Below are 15,420 nucleotides of genomic sequence, written 5' to 3'. Positions count from 1 at the left end.
TAGCAAAAATGGGAAAAACAGAAGAATAGGAATAACATAGGAATCTGATAGGATCTCAAATATGTAAAACTGATGATTGTAAAATACAGGAAAAACATAAGAATGATTGTTTGATTGAACCACATAAAAAACAGAGGAATTGGATGAGGGAGATAGACTTAAAGAAAAAAATTCAAGAGGTTGAAGCTCTTGTTAAATCTTCTCCGAAATCTCTATAGGATTGTCCATCCATAGAAATTTCAAAGAATATGATAGGATTCAATCTTTTATTTCAAAGGTTTTCATATGAAATTTTTCTACAGAATTGAAATCATCTAACATTATATTCCTATGTTTTTTCTACAAATCAAAGTGGTCCTATATATAGTGTTTAATCTATTTACGAAACTAGGTACAATTGATCAAATAGTCACACGCAAACTCACCCTATCAACGCCCACACCCACACCTTATCCTATAAACACCTCTAAAGACCGAGCCGACATATCTTTATATCAATGAACTCTATAAAAATAGAGATGGATTTTTGTCATCGAGGTTGTCGGAGAATGAACTCCTCCACCAGGGAACCGTGAGGCCCCCTTTATGAGTTCAGCCGGGGGCAGCAGGTGAAATTCGAGGGCTTGGTGAGCGAAGCTGTATGATCTTGAGGGGATGCAATCCCTCAAAGATGATGAGACAAAAGGGGTTTATACAGGTTCGGGCCGCTGAGAAACGTAATACCCTACTCCTGTGCTTGATTGATCTTGTGAGAAATTACAAGATCTCCTTGTTGGGGTAGAAGGTATTGAACCTGAGGGGCAGAAACTCCCCCCTCCACCACTAGGCCTAGACCTCCTTTTATACCTCAAGGGGTTACCACATGGGCCCAACAACCTAACCTAGCTACGGTGGAGAAGTATTATAATATTTGTATTAAATGCATGTATTGTCTCTTGACTTGGGAAGCCAAGCGCACGTCGTCTTGATAATGGGGCCTGTCAAATCTTGTCGCCTGACACGGGGGGTGCCCCTGTCAGTCACCATTTAATGGGTGAAGACTTCTGGGCTCCTATTACACCGGGAAACGTGAGCCTTGCTTTGACCAGAGTGGGAGGACCGACTCCGGCTGGGATAAGAGGATGAGAACCTCTCACCATCATTATTTGATGGGATATGTCGGGCTGCACGTCGCCTGACACACGCGATGGTGCGCCTGACATCCTGGGTCCCATCAGTCATTCAACCGGTCACAGACCGGTTGAGTGCACTGCACACCGCATTAAATGCGGCGTGGCGCGACCGCTCGGGTCGCCATAAATGCGGATAGGTGGGCACCTGGAGGCGGACACCTAACCCACCGTACGTGGTGACCTAGAGAGGGGGTCGACGGAGCCCGACCCCTAGTCACAGGAGGGGGCGGCCACCGCTCGACCTCGGGCCCGATCCCCCCTCAGGGGGGAGCCACGTGACGCCGGGCGGCCTTCTCGCTCTAGTCTCGGCCAGGGAGTGGCCGCCGCCCTACCTCGAGCCCGACCCTCCTCGGTGGAGGGCCACGTGGCATTGGAGGGCAGCCTCCTCCATCTAGTCTCTGGGAAGGAGTGGCCGCCACCCCACCTCGGGCCTGACTCCCCTCGGGGGAGGGCCACGTGGCATCGGGGGGCAGCCTCCTCCGACTAGTCTCTGAGAAGGAGTGGCCGCCACCCCACCTTGGCCCTGACTCCCCTCGAGGTAGGGCCACGTGGTATCGGGGGGCAGCCTCCTCCGACTAGTCTTTGGGAAGGAGTGGCCGCCGCCCTACCTCGGGCCTGACTCCCCTCGGGCGAGGGCCATGTGGCATCGGGGGGCAGCCTCCTCCCTCTAAACCTGATATCCCCGGGCCCATATCACCGACAGTAGCCCCCGGCGTTAGCCCTGACCAAAACCTTCCCCAGGTGGTCAGGGTTGACGCCACTTTCCATGTCTGATGATATGTGGGCCCGATCTTTTCTTCTTTTTTTGCTGGCACTAGGACCCATGCGCCTTTTTTGCCCCAGCCTGAGGGCGACTCGCTAGCCGGCACCTTAGGCCGTGAACTTATTTTTTGTATATATTCAGCAAACGTTGTTAAATTCTCTCGGGCCCGTGACCTCACGCCGCGTACCTCGCTTGCCCCTGCCATTTGTTAACCTCTGTTAATGTTCTACTTCATCTATTCAAACGATATTTTCGCGAGTGTGAGGACTGAACTTTCCATAGCCAGCAATCTTCACGCGCGATCAAGCTAAGCTGGGCACCGTAGCTAGCCGGCGGGGCCAAAGCCAGCCGCTACGGAAGAGCTAGCACAGGGGGCCCCGGGCGTCGACGGTACCAAGAGTTCGACGCAGGGCTAGGATAGAGCTAGGAATCGTAGTCCCCGCACTTTAAACAAAGAATCGTTTGAATGGATGAAGTGAATACAAACTTTTTGTTACCAAGGGAGGCAAGCCGGCGCGCGACACATGAGTACCGCGGGACCGCGAGGAAGAGATGGGCGAGAGATAAATAATAACTTTGCTGATAAGCATGAACAAAGAAGATATATATTTAAAGGAAGTATTACAAATGCTATGCTCAAAAAGAGCCCCCAGCCAACGCTGAGCTTTCCCAGAGAGGTCTGCTTTGGTCCAGATATTGTAATACCTCCTTTATTACCTTTGTTTATCCTTGTTTGCACGTCGCGACCTTTCTAACCTTTAGCTCAAAGAAGGCCTCCCACCATGGGCTCCGAACCATTTTGGGTACTCTGCAACCACTTAGCAAACAAGGTCAGGTTCCCACGAGCCTGTGGCCCCACGCTACACATTCTGTTTGCTCTTTCCTTTCGGTGGCCTCCTTCCAATATCTCTCCCTTCTACACAGACGACTACCTTCGCACGAGTGTAAGAGCCGAAAAACACTAGAGCCAGCGATCCCTTTCCATAGTTGAGCCGGCCGGGCACCGTAGCCAGCCGGCGGGACCAAAGCTAGCCGCTACAGAAGAGCCAGCACAGGGAGTCTCGGGCTTCGACGGCACCCGGAGCTCAACTTAAGGCTGGGATAGGGCTAGAAAACTTAGCCCCCACACTTAGCGAAGATCCGTTCATGTAGATGGGAGAGAGGTTGGGCTCTTATCACCGAGGGAGCAAACAAATATGCAACACGCGAGCCAAGCAGGGCCATGAGAATAAAATGAGGGGAAAATATAAGATTTCATGCTGTATTAAGCTGATGAATTGAAAAATTGAAAATACTTGAAACTTGAAAGGACGATCAGTTGAGCCGGGCCGGGCGCCGTAGCTAGCTGACAGGACCAAAGCTGGCCGCTACGAAAGAGCCAACACAAGAGGTCCCGGGCTTCGATGGCACCCGAAGCTCAACTGCAAGAGTCCTCCCAGGAGTAGACCGAGGCAGGCGGCAGGTCCATAAGCGTACCCTGAGCTTGGCCCTGGAGGGCCATGGGGAAGAGGTTCGCCTTGACCCGGTCGTCACCCCCCACCGCCTCTATGATCGTCGTGTAGATCTGGAGGGACTCGGAGGGGTTGACGCTGCCGTCGCACATCTCGGTGAAGTTGGGCCGGAACTTTGGGGGCCATCGAACATTCCGCAGACTCGCCACAAAGATCTGGCCGTGAGGCTGGGCCAAAACTTTGGGGGTCATCGGATATTCCGAAGACTCGCCACAAAGACCAGGCCGCCAGCCTCACCCGATGGGGATGTGGGGGGCCTAGCCCCCTGCCTAGGGTGGCGCGGCACTCCTGAGAAGGCTGCGCCTTCCCCCGCATCGGCGACGCAACGCTAATCACGCTAGCGCTCGAAAGAACCTCAAAAATCACGAACGTACCCCCTACCTGGCGCGCTAGATATCGGAGAATGAACTCCTCCACCAGGGAACCGTGAGGCCTCCCTTTATGAGTTCGGCCGAGGGCAGCGGGTGAAATTCGAGGGCTTGGTGAGTGAAGCTGTATGATCTTGAGGGGATTCAATCCCTCAAAGACGATGAGACGAAAGGGGTTTATACAGGTTCGGGCCGCTGAGAAGCGTAATACCCTACTCCTGTGCTTGATTGATCTTGTGAGAAATTAAAAGATCTCCTTGTTGGGGTAGAAGGTGTTGAACCTGAGGGGCAGAAACTCCACCCCTCCACCACTAGGCATGGACCTCCTTTTATACCTCAAGGGGTTACCACATGGGCCCAACAACCTAACCTAGCTCCGGTGGAGAAGTATTATAATATTTGCATTAAATACATGTCTTGTCTCTTGACTTGGCAAGCCAAGCGCACGTCATCTTGATAATGGGGCCTGTCAAATCTTGTCGCCTGACACGGGGGGTGCCCCTATCAGTCACCATTTAATGGGTGAAGACTTCTGGGCTCCTATTACACAGGGAAATGTGAGCCTTGCTTTGACCAGAGCGGGAGGACCGACTTCAGCTGGGATAAGAGGATGAGAACCTCTCACCATCATTATTTGATGGGATATGTCGGGCTACACGTCGCCTGACACACGCGATGGTGCACCTGACATCCTGGGTCCCATCAGTCATTTGACTGGTCATAGACTGGTTGAGTGCACTGCACACCGCCTTAAATGCGGCGTGGCGCGACCGCTCGGGTCACCATAAATGCGGATAGGTGGGCACCTGGAGGCGGACACCTAACCCACCGTACGTGGTGACCTAGAGAGGGGGCCGGCGGAGCCCGACCCCTAGTCATAGGAGGGGGCGGCCGCCGCCCGACCTCGGGCCCGATCCTCCCTCGGGGGGGGGGAGCCACGTGGCGCCTGGGCGGCCTTCTCCCTCTAGTCTCGGCCAGGGAGTGGCCGCCGCCCTACCTTGGGCCCGACCCCCCTCGGAGGAGGGCCACGTGGCATTGGAGGGAAGCCTCCTCCATCTAGTCTCTGGGAAGGAGTGGCCGCCACCCCACCTCGGGCCTGATTCCCCTTGGGGGAGGGCCATGTGGCATCGGGGGGCAGCCTCCTTCGACTAGTCTCTGGGAAGGAGTGGCCGCCACCCCACCTCGGGCCTGACTCCCCTCGAGGTAGGGCCACGTGGTATCGGGGGGCAGCCTCCTCCAACTAGTCTTTGGGAAGTAGTGGCCGCCGCCGTACCTCGGGCCTGACTCCCCTCGGGGGAGGGCCACGTGGCATCGGGGGGCAGCCTCCTCCCTCTAAACCTGATACCCCCGGGCCCATATCACTGACAGAGGTGATACCGTCACGTTTCTTGAATGTCATTATAGGAATTTTTAAAAACATTTTACAATATAGGTTAATATAGGATAAATCACACCATAAACATGCATAGTCTAATTCAGCTCCTATTATTTAATTACAAACTAATGCCTTACTAGTATGCATACACCCATAGTTATTTCTGTTTTTTTATTACAACTTATAGTAGTTGAATTGAAACAAAATGTTTGTGAGTGATATATCATATATGAATATATCATATACTTATTATAATTATTTACAGGAAACATAAGAATATCTTGAAACAAGTGGACATTCCCTCGAGGGAAATTTTTTTTCCATAAAATATACATAGGACCCATGTGCACTGTACAATGACTAGTTCACAATGTTATCTCATATGTTTTTGAAGTGCATAGAAAATCAAAATAAGTCGCATCAGTCCATTGATAGCTAAGTCATAAGTATATCATAAATCATCGTATCTAAGGCTATCCGTAACATCCTTTACTCCCCTTAATTAGGTTGGGGCCTAGTCATTGCTGGCACAAATCTTTGTTTTTAAAGATGTGCACCATGCTAAATATTTGGATCATGAAACATATATAACAAAACGTTTCCCACCGTTGCATAATGAAGGTTGTGAGGGAAGTGGTTTCCCACCGTTGCATAATGAAGGTTGTGAGGGAAGTGGTGAAGAAAGGAGTACACAATCGGCATTAGTAGTTTAGCACTACAATGTGGTCTATTTTACCTCACTCATCGGCATAGGTGCACATCTTTAAGTCCTAATGATATTGCACATGGCTTATATGAAGAGATGCAAGTGGGAAATCCCTTACCCCCAAGATAACCCATTTTGTATTAGGTAGTTAGTTGTTGGAGAGTTATGGTAGTTGTAATTTTTGCTCAGTTTTATTCAATTAACTATGCAATGTAAGTTTGATCCTATTTTCTTTTTAAAATGGGACATCTTCTTTTATATAAAGCATCGGTAACGTTAGAAAGTTTTCCACTTGTAAGCAGGGGTGGATTCAGCATAGGGACGATGGGGACTCGAGCCTTCAGTATTGGCTTGAGGACCATATGGGAGCCCCATGAAGCATCCGCAAAATTAATTGCCATACATAGATAGGAGAGGGAGTTGTAGCTTTGTTCTAATTTGTTCAGACCCTTCTGCTATTTCTTCCGGGATCCATCACTGCTTACAAGTATAAAGTAAAATGTAGAAGAGAAAATTAGTTAAATAGAACTATTGATAAGCCCGCTTCCTCACTTTGCATCCCTACTTATAAGTGCGTTAACAGTACTATAGACGGGAGTAGATGTTTGCATGCATGGCACCAGCAAGAGCAAAGGCCCACAAAAACAGAATTTTGTCTCTGTTTCTTATGTGTGTTATAAATAATCTACTCACCCTAATTTAAATAACCTGTCGCATTGTCTTAAATTACATTCATATTTTTAGAGCAAACTGCACTCACGATATATAAACTTACACCGTTACACGGTGGATGCAAATAGATAAATAAGTTGCAAATTACTCATTTTGATACAGTAACTTGACTAGTCCATGCGAATTAGACCGAAATGATCCATGCAAACAAAATTGTGATGTCGCAAACTGGTGAGATGACAACATAATTGGACGAAATGGGAAGAATCCCATAATATAAAGTGCCCTGTATTTCATAATCTTAACTAGTTATTTTATTTTGAATGCAAAGGAAAAACAATCTTAGCTAACTATATCATAAGCACGAATTCAAACTTCGTCATATAACGAGCCGACACGAGACCATGGCAATTTCATTGTATGTAGAGCAGAAAAAGTTTACATCTCCTAAGTACAATTGTTTCATAGGGACTATACATGTAAGTTGATCACCTTAGAGAGATGTTATGCCTCCGCATGCAAGGGTCCAAAGCCTAACCCTCCTCCTTGATCATGGCTATGAGGCCTGATGTGGAGATTCATATATAAAAGGTTCTCCTGTCCCGTTTCTTCCAGACTCCCTGACCATGTCGCTTGGGATGTTTGTCATCAGTTCCCACCACTCTCTGACCGTGTCGCTTTGCTCCCAAGCCTTTGGCGGCAGGCTGCTCTGTTGCAATCAAGTTACAACCCCAACCATAGACTAGATTGTTCTTGTGTATTTGCACATGACAGAAATTGGCACGATGTTTTGTCGGTGTGTGTGAGCATAACGGGCAAAGTTTGTTGTGCGGCCAGCCCCTCGTCGCTGGTCCATCAGAAGTCCATGCTATGGTTTGCACTATAAACAATGTGAAGAACTTGCATTTCGTTGGCGCTCAAAGCTTGCAGATCATGAATTCGTGGGCAGTAATGGATAACCCTAGGAATTGAGCTTTGTAAGCATAGGAGGTCATGTATTTTCCACGGCTTGTGAACTTCCAAGTTATCTTGCTAGGTTGGCTAACATTTTTACATTTTAGACCTTTTTAAAAACTTATTTTACGAATAGACCCTCAAAAAAGCTTGTTCTAAGAATGGACCCTTTTCTCGGTGCCAACGTCATTAGTGTTGTAGTCCAACATGATGGCGCTAGTGACATTGGCGCTATCCCCTTGCCCACCATGGAAGCTAAGTCACTGATGTGAAGGGGGGACAACGCCATTATCATTGAGGTCGTGGTCCTATTTGCAAAAAAAATTCTGAAAATGACTTATTTAAAACAAATAGGTTCTTGGTGTTAGTGTTATTGGTGCCAAGGATCTATTTGTAAATATCTTTTTAACAAATTTGTCCTCAACGCCAATGACATTGATGTCATTCCCTTCTTCGTATTAGTGACTTCCATGAGGGACAAGGAGGACAACGTAAATGTCACTGGCGCTATCATATTGAACCATGGCACCAAGAGAAAATGGTATATTTTCCTAATAAGTTTTTCAAAGGATGAGTAAAATAAGTTTTTGAAATGATCTAAAATGTAAAAAAAAGCCAGTCAGGTTGTTTACTGTACCTGAACTTCGTCATATTGTCGTTTGTACAATCACTAAGGTGTTCGAATTTTGAGACGAGCTGGGATATGGATGCTCTTTCATGCTTGCACGGCGTCCGTGAAAATAAAGCGGCCCGGACGGCAAGAAAGCGATGCCTGAAACTTGTTCACCTACCGCATTCGCATATTAACATTGACCGTTCATATCTCAGCAGTAGTACGTGTAGTAGCAGGCCGGGCCGGCATCTTTGCCTGCATTTGAATTTCTAGCTGACAAGCTCGTTTGTGATCGTACGCTAGCTCTCTCGACGATGCCTGAATTTCGTAGAAACAGATCGATCATCTACTTGCGTTGCGTACTTGATCGATCGGTCTGATAGAGCAGACACATTCTCTCTCGCTCTCTCTATCTTTTTTTTTGAGAACTCTCTCTCTCTCTCTCTCTCTCTCTCTCTCTCTCTCTCTCTCTCTCTATCGATTGTCATAAAATTTCATAATTGTATGCATGGTCACCGGTCGCTATAATATAAGTACTGTTGGACTTTTGTTTTTCTTTTGTCTTCGACCGATAGCCAGCTTAATTTTCCAGAAATAATTGTACTCGATCTTTGGAAAGACCAGCTATGGCGGTTGAGATTATATTTGTCTGAGAAGGAGCAAATACAACAAGTTGCCAAGTGGCTGTACGAAAAATGAAGATTGAGTTCTATACATTTCCATAGAGGCAAGCCCTGCTTACCGCCAGTCCAATGATTCTCTCTAAGAGATATTCTCGCTAAACCCCTCAATTAGCTAGGAACCTTCCATGTGCTAAACGTTTCGTCTCGTCAAAAAGAGAGATGATTAATTGCACATTTGTTTGTTTTATGTTCGATTAGTCAGTAGTCACACCATGGAAGACTCTTTTGTTTCTGCCGTTCCAAATATTCCAACGTTTGAATCGATCGGCACGTGCACGAGAGAGAGGCATCTACGTACTCCACCCTGTATAAATAGATGCTGGAATGGCTTCATATCATATCAGATCACTGGCGCTAGCTAGCAACTTACCATCTGCAATAGCGGCTGATTATCCGTTAACCTAGCTAGCTAAGCGCGGGGTTAATCGATCGTTCAATTCTCACACATGGCACCTGCACCCTCGCACTGCCACGCCACGAATGGCAACAATGGCGCCATCGCCGCCGCCGATACGCCGGTGAAGACACAGCATTGCGCGCGGCTGCTCGACGCCGACGAGTTCCGGCGTCAGGGTCGTCTGGTTGTCGACCTTATCGCCGACTACTACGCCGGCATGGGGGAATACCCCGTGCACCCCACTGTCAGCCCTGGCTTCCTCCGCCACCGCCTCCCGGCGGAGCCGCCGTCCCGCCGGGAAACCGACGCGTTCGCCGCGGCGATGCAGGATGTCCGTGACGTCATCCTCCCGGGGCTGACGCACTGGCAGAGCCCCCGCCACTTCGCGCACTTCCCGGCGTCGAGCAGCACCGCCGGCGCCCTCGGCGAGGCGCTCGCCGCCGGCATCAACGTCGTGCCCTTCACGTGGGCCGCCTCGCCCGCCGCCACCGAGCTCGAGATGGTGGTCGTCGACTGGCTCGGCAAGGCGCTCCACCTGCCGGAGAGGCTGCTGTTCGCCGGAGGCGGAGGCGGCACCATCCTCGGGACCACCTGCGAGGCCATCCTCTGCGCCCTCGTCGCTGCCAGGGACCGCAAGCTCGCGGCGATCGGCGAGGAGAGGATCGGCGACCTCGTCGTCTACTGCTCGGACCAGACCCACTTCGCGTTCTGCAAGGCCGCGCGCATCGCCGGCATCCGGCGCGAGCATTGCCGCGAGATACCGACCTGCCGGGACGACGCGTTCGCGCTCTCGCCGGCGGCGCTGCGGACCGCCATGCGGCGCGACGCCGACGCCGGCCTGGTCCCGCTGTTCGTGTGCGCCACGGTCGGGACCACCCAGACCACCGCCGTGGACCCCGTCGGCGAGCTCTGCGCCGCCGCGGCGCCGCACGGCGCCTGGGTGCACGTCGACGCGGCGTACGCGGGGTCGGCGCTGGTGTGCCCGGAGCTCCGCGGCGCGGTCGCCGGCGGCGTCGAGGCCGTGGACTCGTTCAGCATGAACGCCCACAAGTGGCTGCTGGCCAACAACGACTGCTGCGTGATGTGGGTGAGGACGCCGTCGGCGCTGGTGGCGGCGCTGGGCACGGACCAGGAGTACATCCTCAAGGACGCCGCGGCGGAGACGGCGGCGGCGGACGGCGGCGCCGCCGTCGTCGACTACAAGGACTGGGGCATCACGCTGACGCGGCGGTTCCGCGCGCTCAAGCTGTGGCTGGTGCTCCGGTGCTACGGCGTGGAGGGCCTGCGCGAGCACGTCCGGTCCCACGTCGGCATGGCCGCGGCGTTCGAGGGCATGGTCAGGGCCGACGCGAGGTTCGAGGTGGTGACGCCGAGGCGGTTCGCGCTGGTGTGCTTCCGGCTCCGGTCACCCAACAAGAAGACGGCGAACGAGCTCAACAGGCGGCTCCTGGAGGAGGTGAACGCGGCCAGCTCGGGACCGTACATGAGCTCCGCCAATGTCGGCGGCGTGTACATGCTCAGGTGCGCCGTCGGCAGCACGCTCACCGAGGAGCGCCACGTCCGGGAGGCGTGGAAGGTTGTCCAGGATCGGGCTACGTCCATCCTTGCTAAAATGGACATTATTATGTAGAGCGTCAATAATATCACTACAAGAAAAAGCATTTCCCAGGCGGGGAAATGGATCTTCCCAGGTGGACGCCGGGCTCCGCCTGCACCCAAGCACAAGCATCATACGCCTCATAAAATGTTAAGCTTATTTATACTCACAAGCATCATACGCGGCAAAATAATGCTGCTGCATGCGCCTCATACAATCTCTTTGATTTTTACACTTATATATAAGAAAAATTTTGTACTTCTTGAAATACCTCGAGATATCTAAACTTTATACTATTTTTTACCTCGAGTTACTTGCTACCTGGTATCTAGGTACCAAATTTTATATTAGAAAGTGTGATATCTTACGGTACTTTTTCAAGGATCATAAAATTACCCTATATAGTGTTCCCGGAAAAAAAAGAGAAATATTGAATTGTACTCCCTCCATATTTTAATGTGTGACGCCGTTGACTTTTTAACCAACGTTTGACCACTCGTCTTATTCAAAATTTTTGTGTAAATATAAAAATATTTATATTATGCTTAAAGAACATTTGGTGATAAATCAAGTCATAGTAAAATAAATGATAATAACATAAACTTTTTAAATAAGAGAATGGTGAAATATTGGTTAAAAAGTCAACGGCGTCATACATTAAAATACGGAGGGAGTACTAAGCAATACGGATATTTGTTGCGGGAAAATATATTCTCTTTACACGTTTGATAATTGCGCTTTGCAATTATTTTACCCTTTTCAGGTTCTCAAAATTCAAGTGCACTAGCTAAAAGGTGCAAGCTAGGTCCCTTCCAGATTAATATTGTAATAATGAGAGTTTCATCATGTATGTAAATAGTGTATATATGAATGCTCCTGAAAGATGTACAATTTGTATATGCATGCATGCATTACCCGCTCCGCCGTTCGTAAATACAAGCTATTTTATTTATCCCCGTATGTTTGGAGCGGCCAATTTTTTTATCTGTTAACACACAGCAAGGGAACTAATTCCAGTAAAATATCTATGTAATCTTTTAGAACGTACAAATGAGCACGAGTGAAGCAAGGACTGCTCCATTACTTGTTCTCCCTCCGTTTTTAACAGAATGATATTGACTTTTTTTAAAAAAATATAAGTCATACTCAAAATACTTTTGAAAGAAAAAAAATAATTATATAACTTTTTCAATAAGATGAATAGACAAACATATGTTAAGGCTGTGTTGGGAGGAGGGGTCCCTCCTCCCCGGCACGTAAAACGGAGTTCGTTTTATTGCATAATTAATTAAGTATTAACTAACTTTTTTTAAAAAAGGATTAATATGATATTTTTAAATAACTTTCATATAAAAAGTTTTTTATAAATTACACAGTTTAGCAGTTTGAAAAGTATGCGGGCGGAAAACGAAGGAGATGGGTTAGGAAATGGGGAGGAGAAGAACACACCCTAAATAGTGAATGAAACATTTTAATAATTATTTAATTGCTAGTGCAAAATTGATTCATCCATATGAAGTATTTCATACTTACAGGATTAATGTAACACCCCAATTTTTGCTCCCGTTTAAAACCTATTTTAAATACCAGTTTATTTCCAAAACTTTGGTTCTTATTTGAATTTTGGGTTGTGCCATTAAAGATCTCAAAATCCGATCACGTGATCCCTATCTAGAAGCAAATTCCTAAATCTATTATTAAGTCCACAGTCCCTTTATAATTTTTGGAATCCAAAGACCAATCCAATTCAAATTCCTTCAAAATCCCAAAATCCGAATTCCCATAAAAATACAAAACGCCCTATTCCTTTGGGCTACTCCTTTTCCTCTTTCTTGAGCCAGCCCACTTCCCTCCCCAGGCCGGCCCATCTCACCCACCCATTTCTAGTCTGGCCTAGGCCAGAATGCCAGATTAGTGTTAGCAAGGACAAAGCGCTGGATGGGGAACAGGGGCAAGCAGAGAGGGCTGGAAAGTCTGAGAAAGTCTAAACGGGCCAAGCATTCGAATGTTTCAATTGGTGGGCCGGAATGGGCCGTGTAATAGGTGTAGTTGGCTTGAATGATATCGGCGGCGATTGGCAGCTGAGGCGCAATCCGGTTGGATTGGCGCGGTGAAATCTTGTTGTTCTTCTAGATCTTGGTCCAAATCGTTAGTTAGCTACCAATCTGGTATCAGAGCTTCATTTCACCGGGGAATCTCTTGATTTGGCGGTAATTTTTTTTTCCGTGGCAGGGATTGGAGCATTCTTCGGATTGTCTCCGCGAAAAGGCAACTTACCTCACTCGGTTCGCTAAATTCGAAGTAGGTGACGAAGCATAGGAGTCGATCTGGAGAAACCTAGGTATGCCACCAAACAAGCACTCAATATCATGGCCAATGAGGAGAAGTTGGTTGTTGAAGAAAATGGAAGAGGATGCGGCACAGAGTGGAGGCAGAGCAAAGGAGCATATCAAATCTTCTCTCCTTCAAGGCGACGGTAGAGGCATGGATTCCTGAGGTGGAGTGGAAGGTGGATTCCCTTAATTCGCCAGTGGTGGATTTGCAGAACAAGGTGACACTGATGGAGAAGAAGGGGGCCGTGACGGTGGATGTGGCAGCGGTGACAAGGAGGCATGTTTAGCCAATGAGGCATGTTTAGGGTCTTTTATTCCTTGATCTATCTAGTCCATAGCCGATTTGGTCTAACTACGGGTGTGTTTGGTTGATCTATGGCTTTTGAAAAAGTAGCTATGGGCTGTGGCTTTTCGAAAAGCAGTTGTGGAATATGTGCTGTGGCTTTTGGAAAAGCTTATTTGGTTCAACAGTTGTGGCTTTTGAAATAACTAGTCCCACTTACAAGCGGGCCCCACAAGTCATACAAATATTGGATCTTCATCTTCCTCTCACCACCATGGGATGCCCGAGCTCACTGGAGCTTCTCGGTCGGGGCGGTGCATCGACAGGCGAGCTCCCTTCCCAGCGTGCGGCTGGCTGACTCGTCTTCCTAGCACGCGGCTTCCCGGCGAGCCCCTCCCCCAATGTGCAATAGGCCGACGAGCTTCTCTCCTGGCGCGCAGCCTCCCGGCGACATCCTCTCCTTATGTGCAGCGGCGGTGGGAGAGGGGGGCATCGGCCGGCGATGGTGGTGGTGGATTGGAGAGGGAAAGGCAGCAGTGGAGGCAAGCCAACGAGCTCCTCTCCCTACGCGTGGCCTCGGCGAGATCCTATTCCCGTGGGTGGCGGCAGCAGGGGAGGATGGGCATCGGCCGGCGACGGCGGTGGCAGATTGGAGGAGGGAAACGTGGTGGTGGCAGCAGGGCGGCGAGATCCTCTCGCCGTGCGCGGCGGCGGTGGGGGAGGAGCTCGCACGGGAGGTCACGGTGGGCCGGGTGCGGGGGTGGGGCTCGGCGGGAGGCCGCGGCTAGCGCGGGGGAGGTCGCCGGGAGGCCACGGCCAGCCAGGCGCGGGGTAGGAGCTCGCTGGGAGGAATGGCGCAGGGGAAGGAGTCGGGGGAGGGGGGTGGGATGGGATGGGGAAGAAAAAAAGGACCCAAAAGCAGTTGAAAGCACGGGGTGGATGTGCTTTCAGTTTGTACTAGAGCAAAAGCAACTTTTGGGTAGAAGCAGCTATGGCTTTTGAGCCTTTTGGTTAGCTTTTAGCAAAAAAAATTTAAAATTTTTTTCACTATATTAAAATTTCACATGACAGATTCGCCCGGACTACATCTTATCTCCACCAACTCCATCTCCTCCTCTCCTCCTCACCTCCTCTCCCCCTCCCCCACGACCAAGCCTCTCCTCCTTCTCTCGACGGCCAAGGCGATGGCGAGACAGCGACGCGCACGAGGTGTGTGTGGGGCGAAACTGGGCGTGGGATGGGTGCAGGCCTCCCTGTGCACTCCAAATTTGACGGAGGTGGGCCTCCTTCCTCCTTCCTACTCGCCAAGCCACCGCAGTGACTGAGATGGACCCTCGGTCTCCCTCTTCGGTCCAGATGGTGGATGGCCTCCTTCCTCCTCATTGAGCCACTGTCATGGAGCCGCATCGACTGACGCAGGAGAGACGCGGGCGGCGGATCCTGCAGTAGGCGGCGGATTCGATCGCGGGAGAGGCGTGGGCGGCGGATCCAGCTGTTGGACAGTTGCGGGAGGGGTGCTGGTGTTGACGAAAAATCCATGCTCGGTCGATAGTGCCGGAACTATGTTGGCATGAATTAAGTCGACGAACACAACGGCCTGTGAGATCCTCTTGATGAGATGTGGGCATGCCAGTCAGTTTGATCCTGTAACTGACAAGATATGTAAACAACAAATCAAACAGCCGATCGGCTGACAAGCCGATGGAGTAGTTCCAGCCGATGCCAATACTAGCCGATGTCGATAGGGTTTTGAATAATCGGCTATATGTCCGATATGTATTCTGATACTTAAGTAAATAACGATATAAATACAATCGTCTGATGATAATAAAACAACATTATAATCCAATAGAAACCTATCGGCTAACAATGATATGATAGAATAATTATTCTGTTGGTTAAAGCATACATCGGCTGGAGGACCGATGTGATAAAATCCACAGGACTAGATAATCAATGAAACCTTTGTTGTAATTGGCTAAAACCAACTTAT

General features: G+C 49.5%; 1 protein-coding gene across 1 annotated transcript; it reads left to right on the top strand.

Moving 5' to 3' along the window:
• The first annotated feature begins 9,184 nt into the window (after positions 1-9,184).
• On the top strand, positions 9,185-11,184 carry LOC127753144 (tyrosine decarboxylase-like). Its single transcript, XM_052278613.1, has one exon. It carries the CDS (start codon positions 9,264-9,266, stop codon positions 10,842-10,844), a length of 1,581 nt encoding a protein of 526 aa, XP_052134573.1. The 5' UTR covers positions 9,185-9,263; the 3' UTR covers positions 10,845-11,184.
• Positions 11,185-15,420: the final 4,236 nt, after the last annotated feature.

The sequence above is a fragment of the Oryza glaberrima genome, chromosome 10 (assembly GCF_000147395.1).
Source record: "Oryza glaberrima chromosome 10, OglaRS2, whole genome shotgun sequence".
Classification (NCBI taxonomy): Eukaryota; Viridiplantae; Streptophyta; class Magnoliopsida; order Poales; family Poaceae; genus Oryza; species Oryza glaberrima.
Note: the sequence above shows the minus strand (reverse complement) of the source record. Positions and strands in the feature narration are given on the sequence as shown.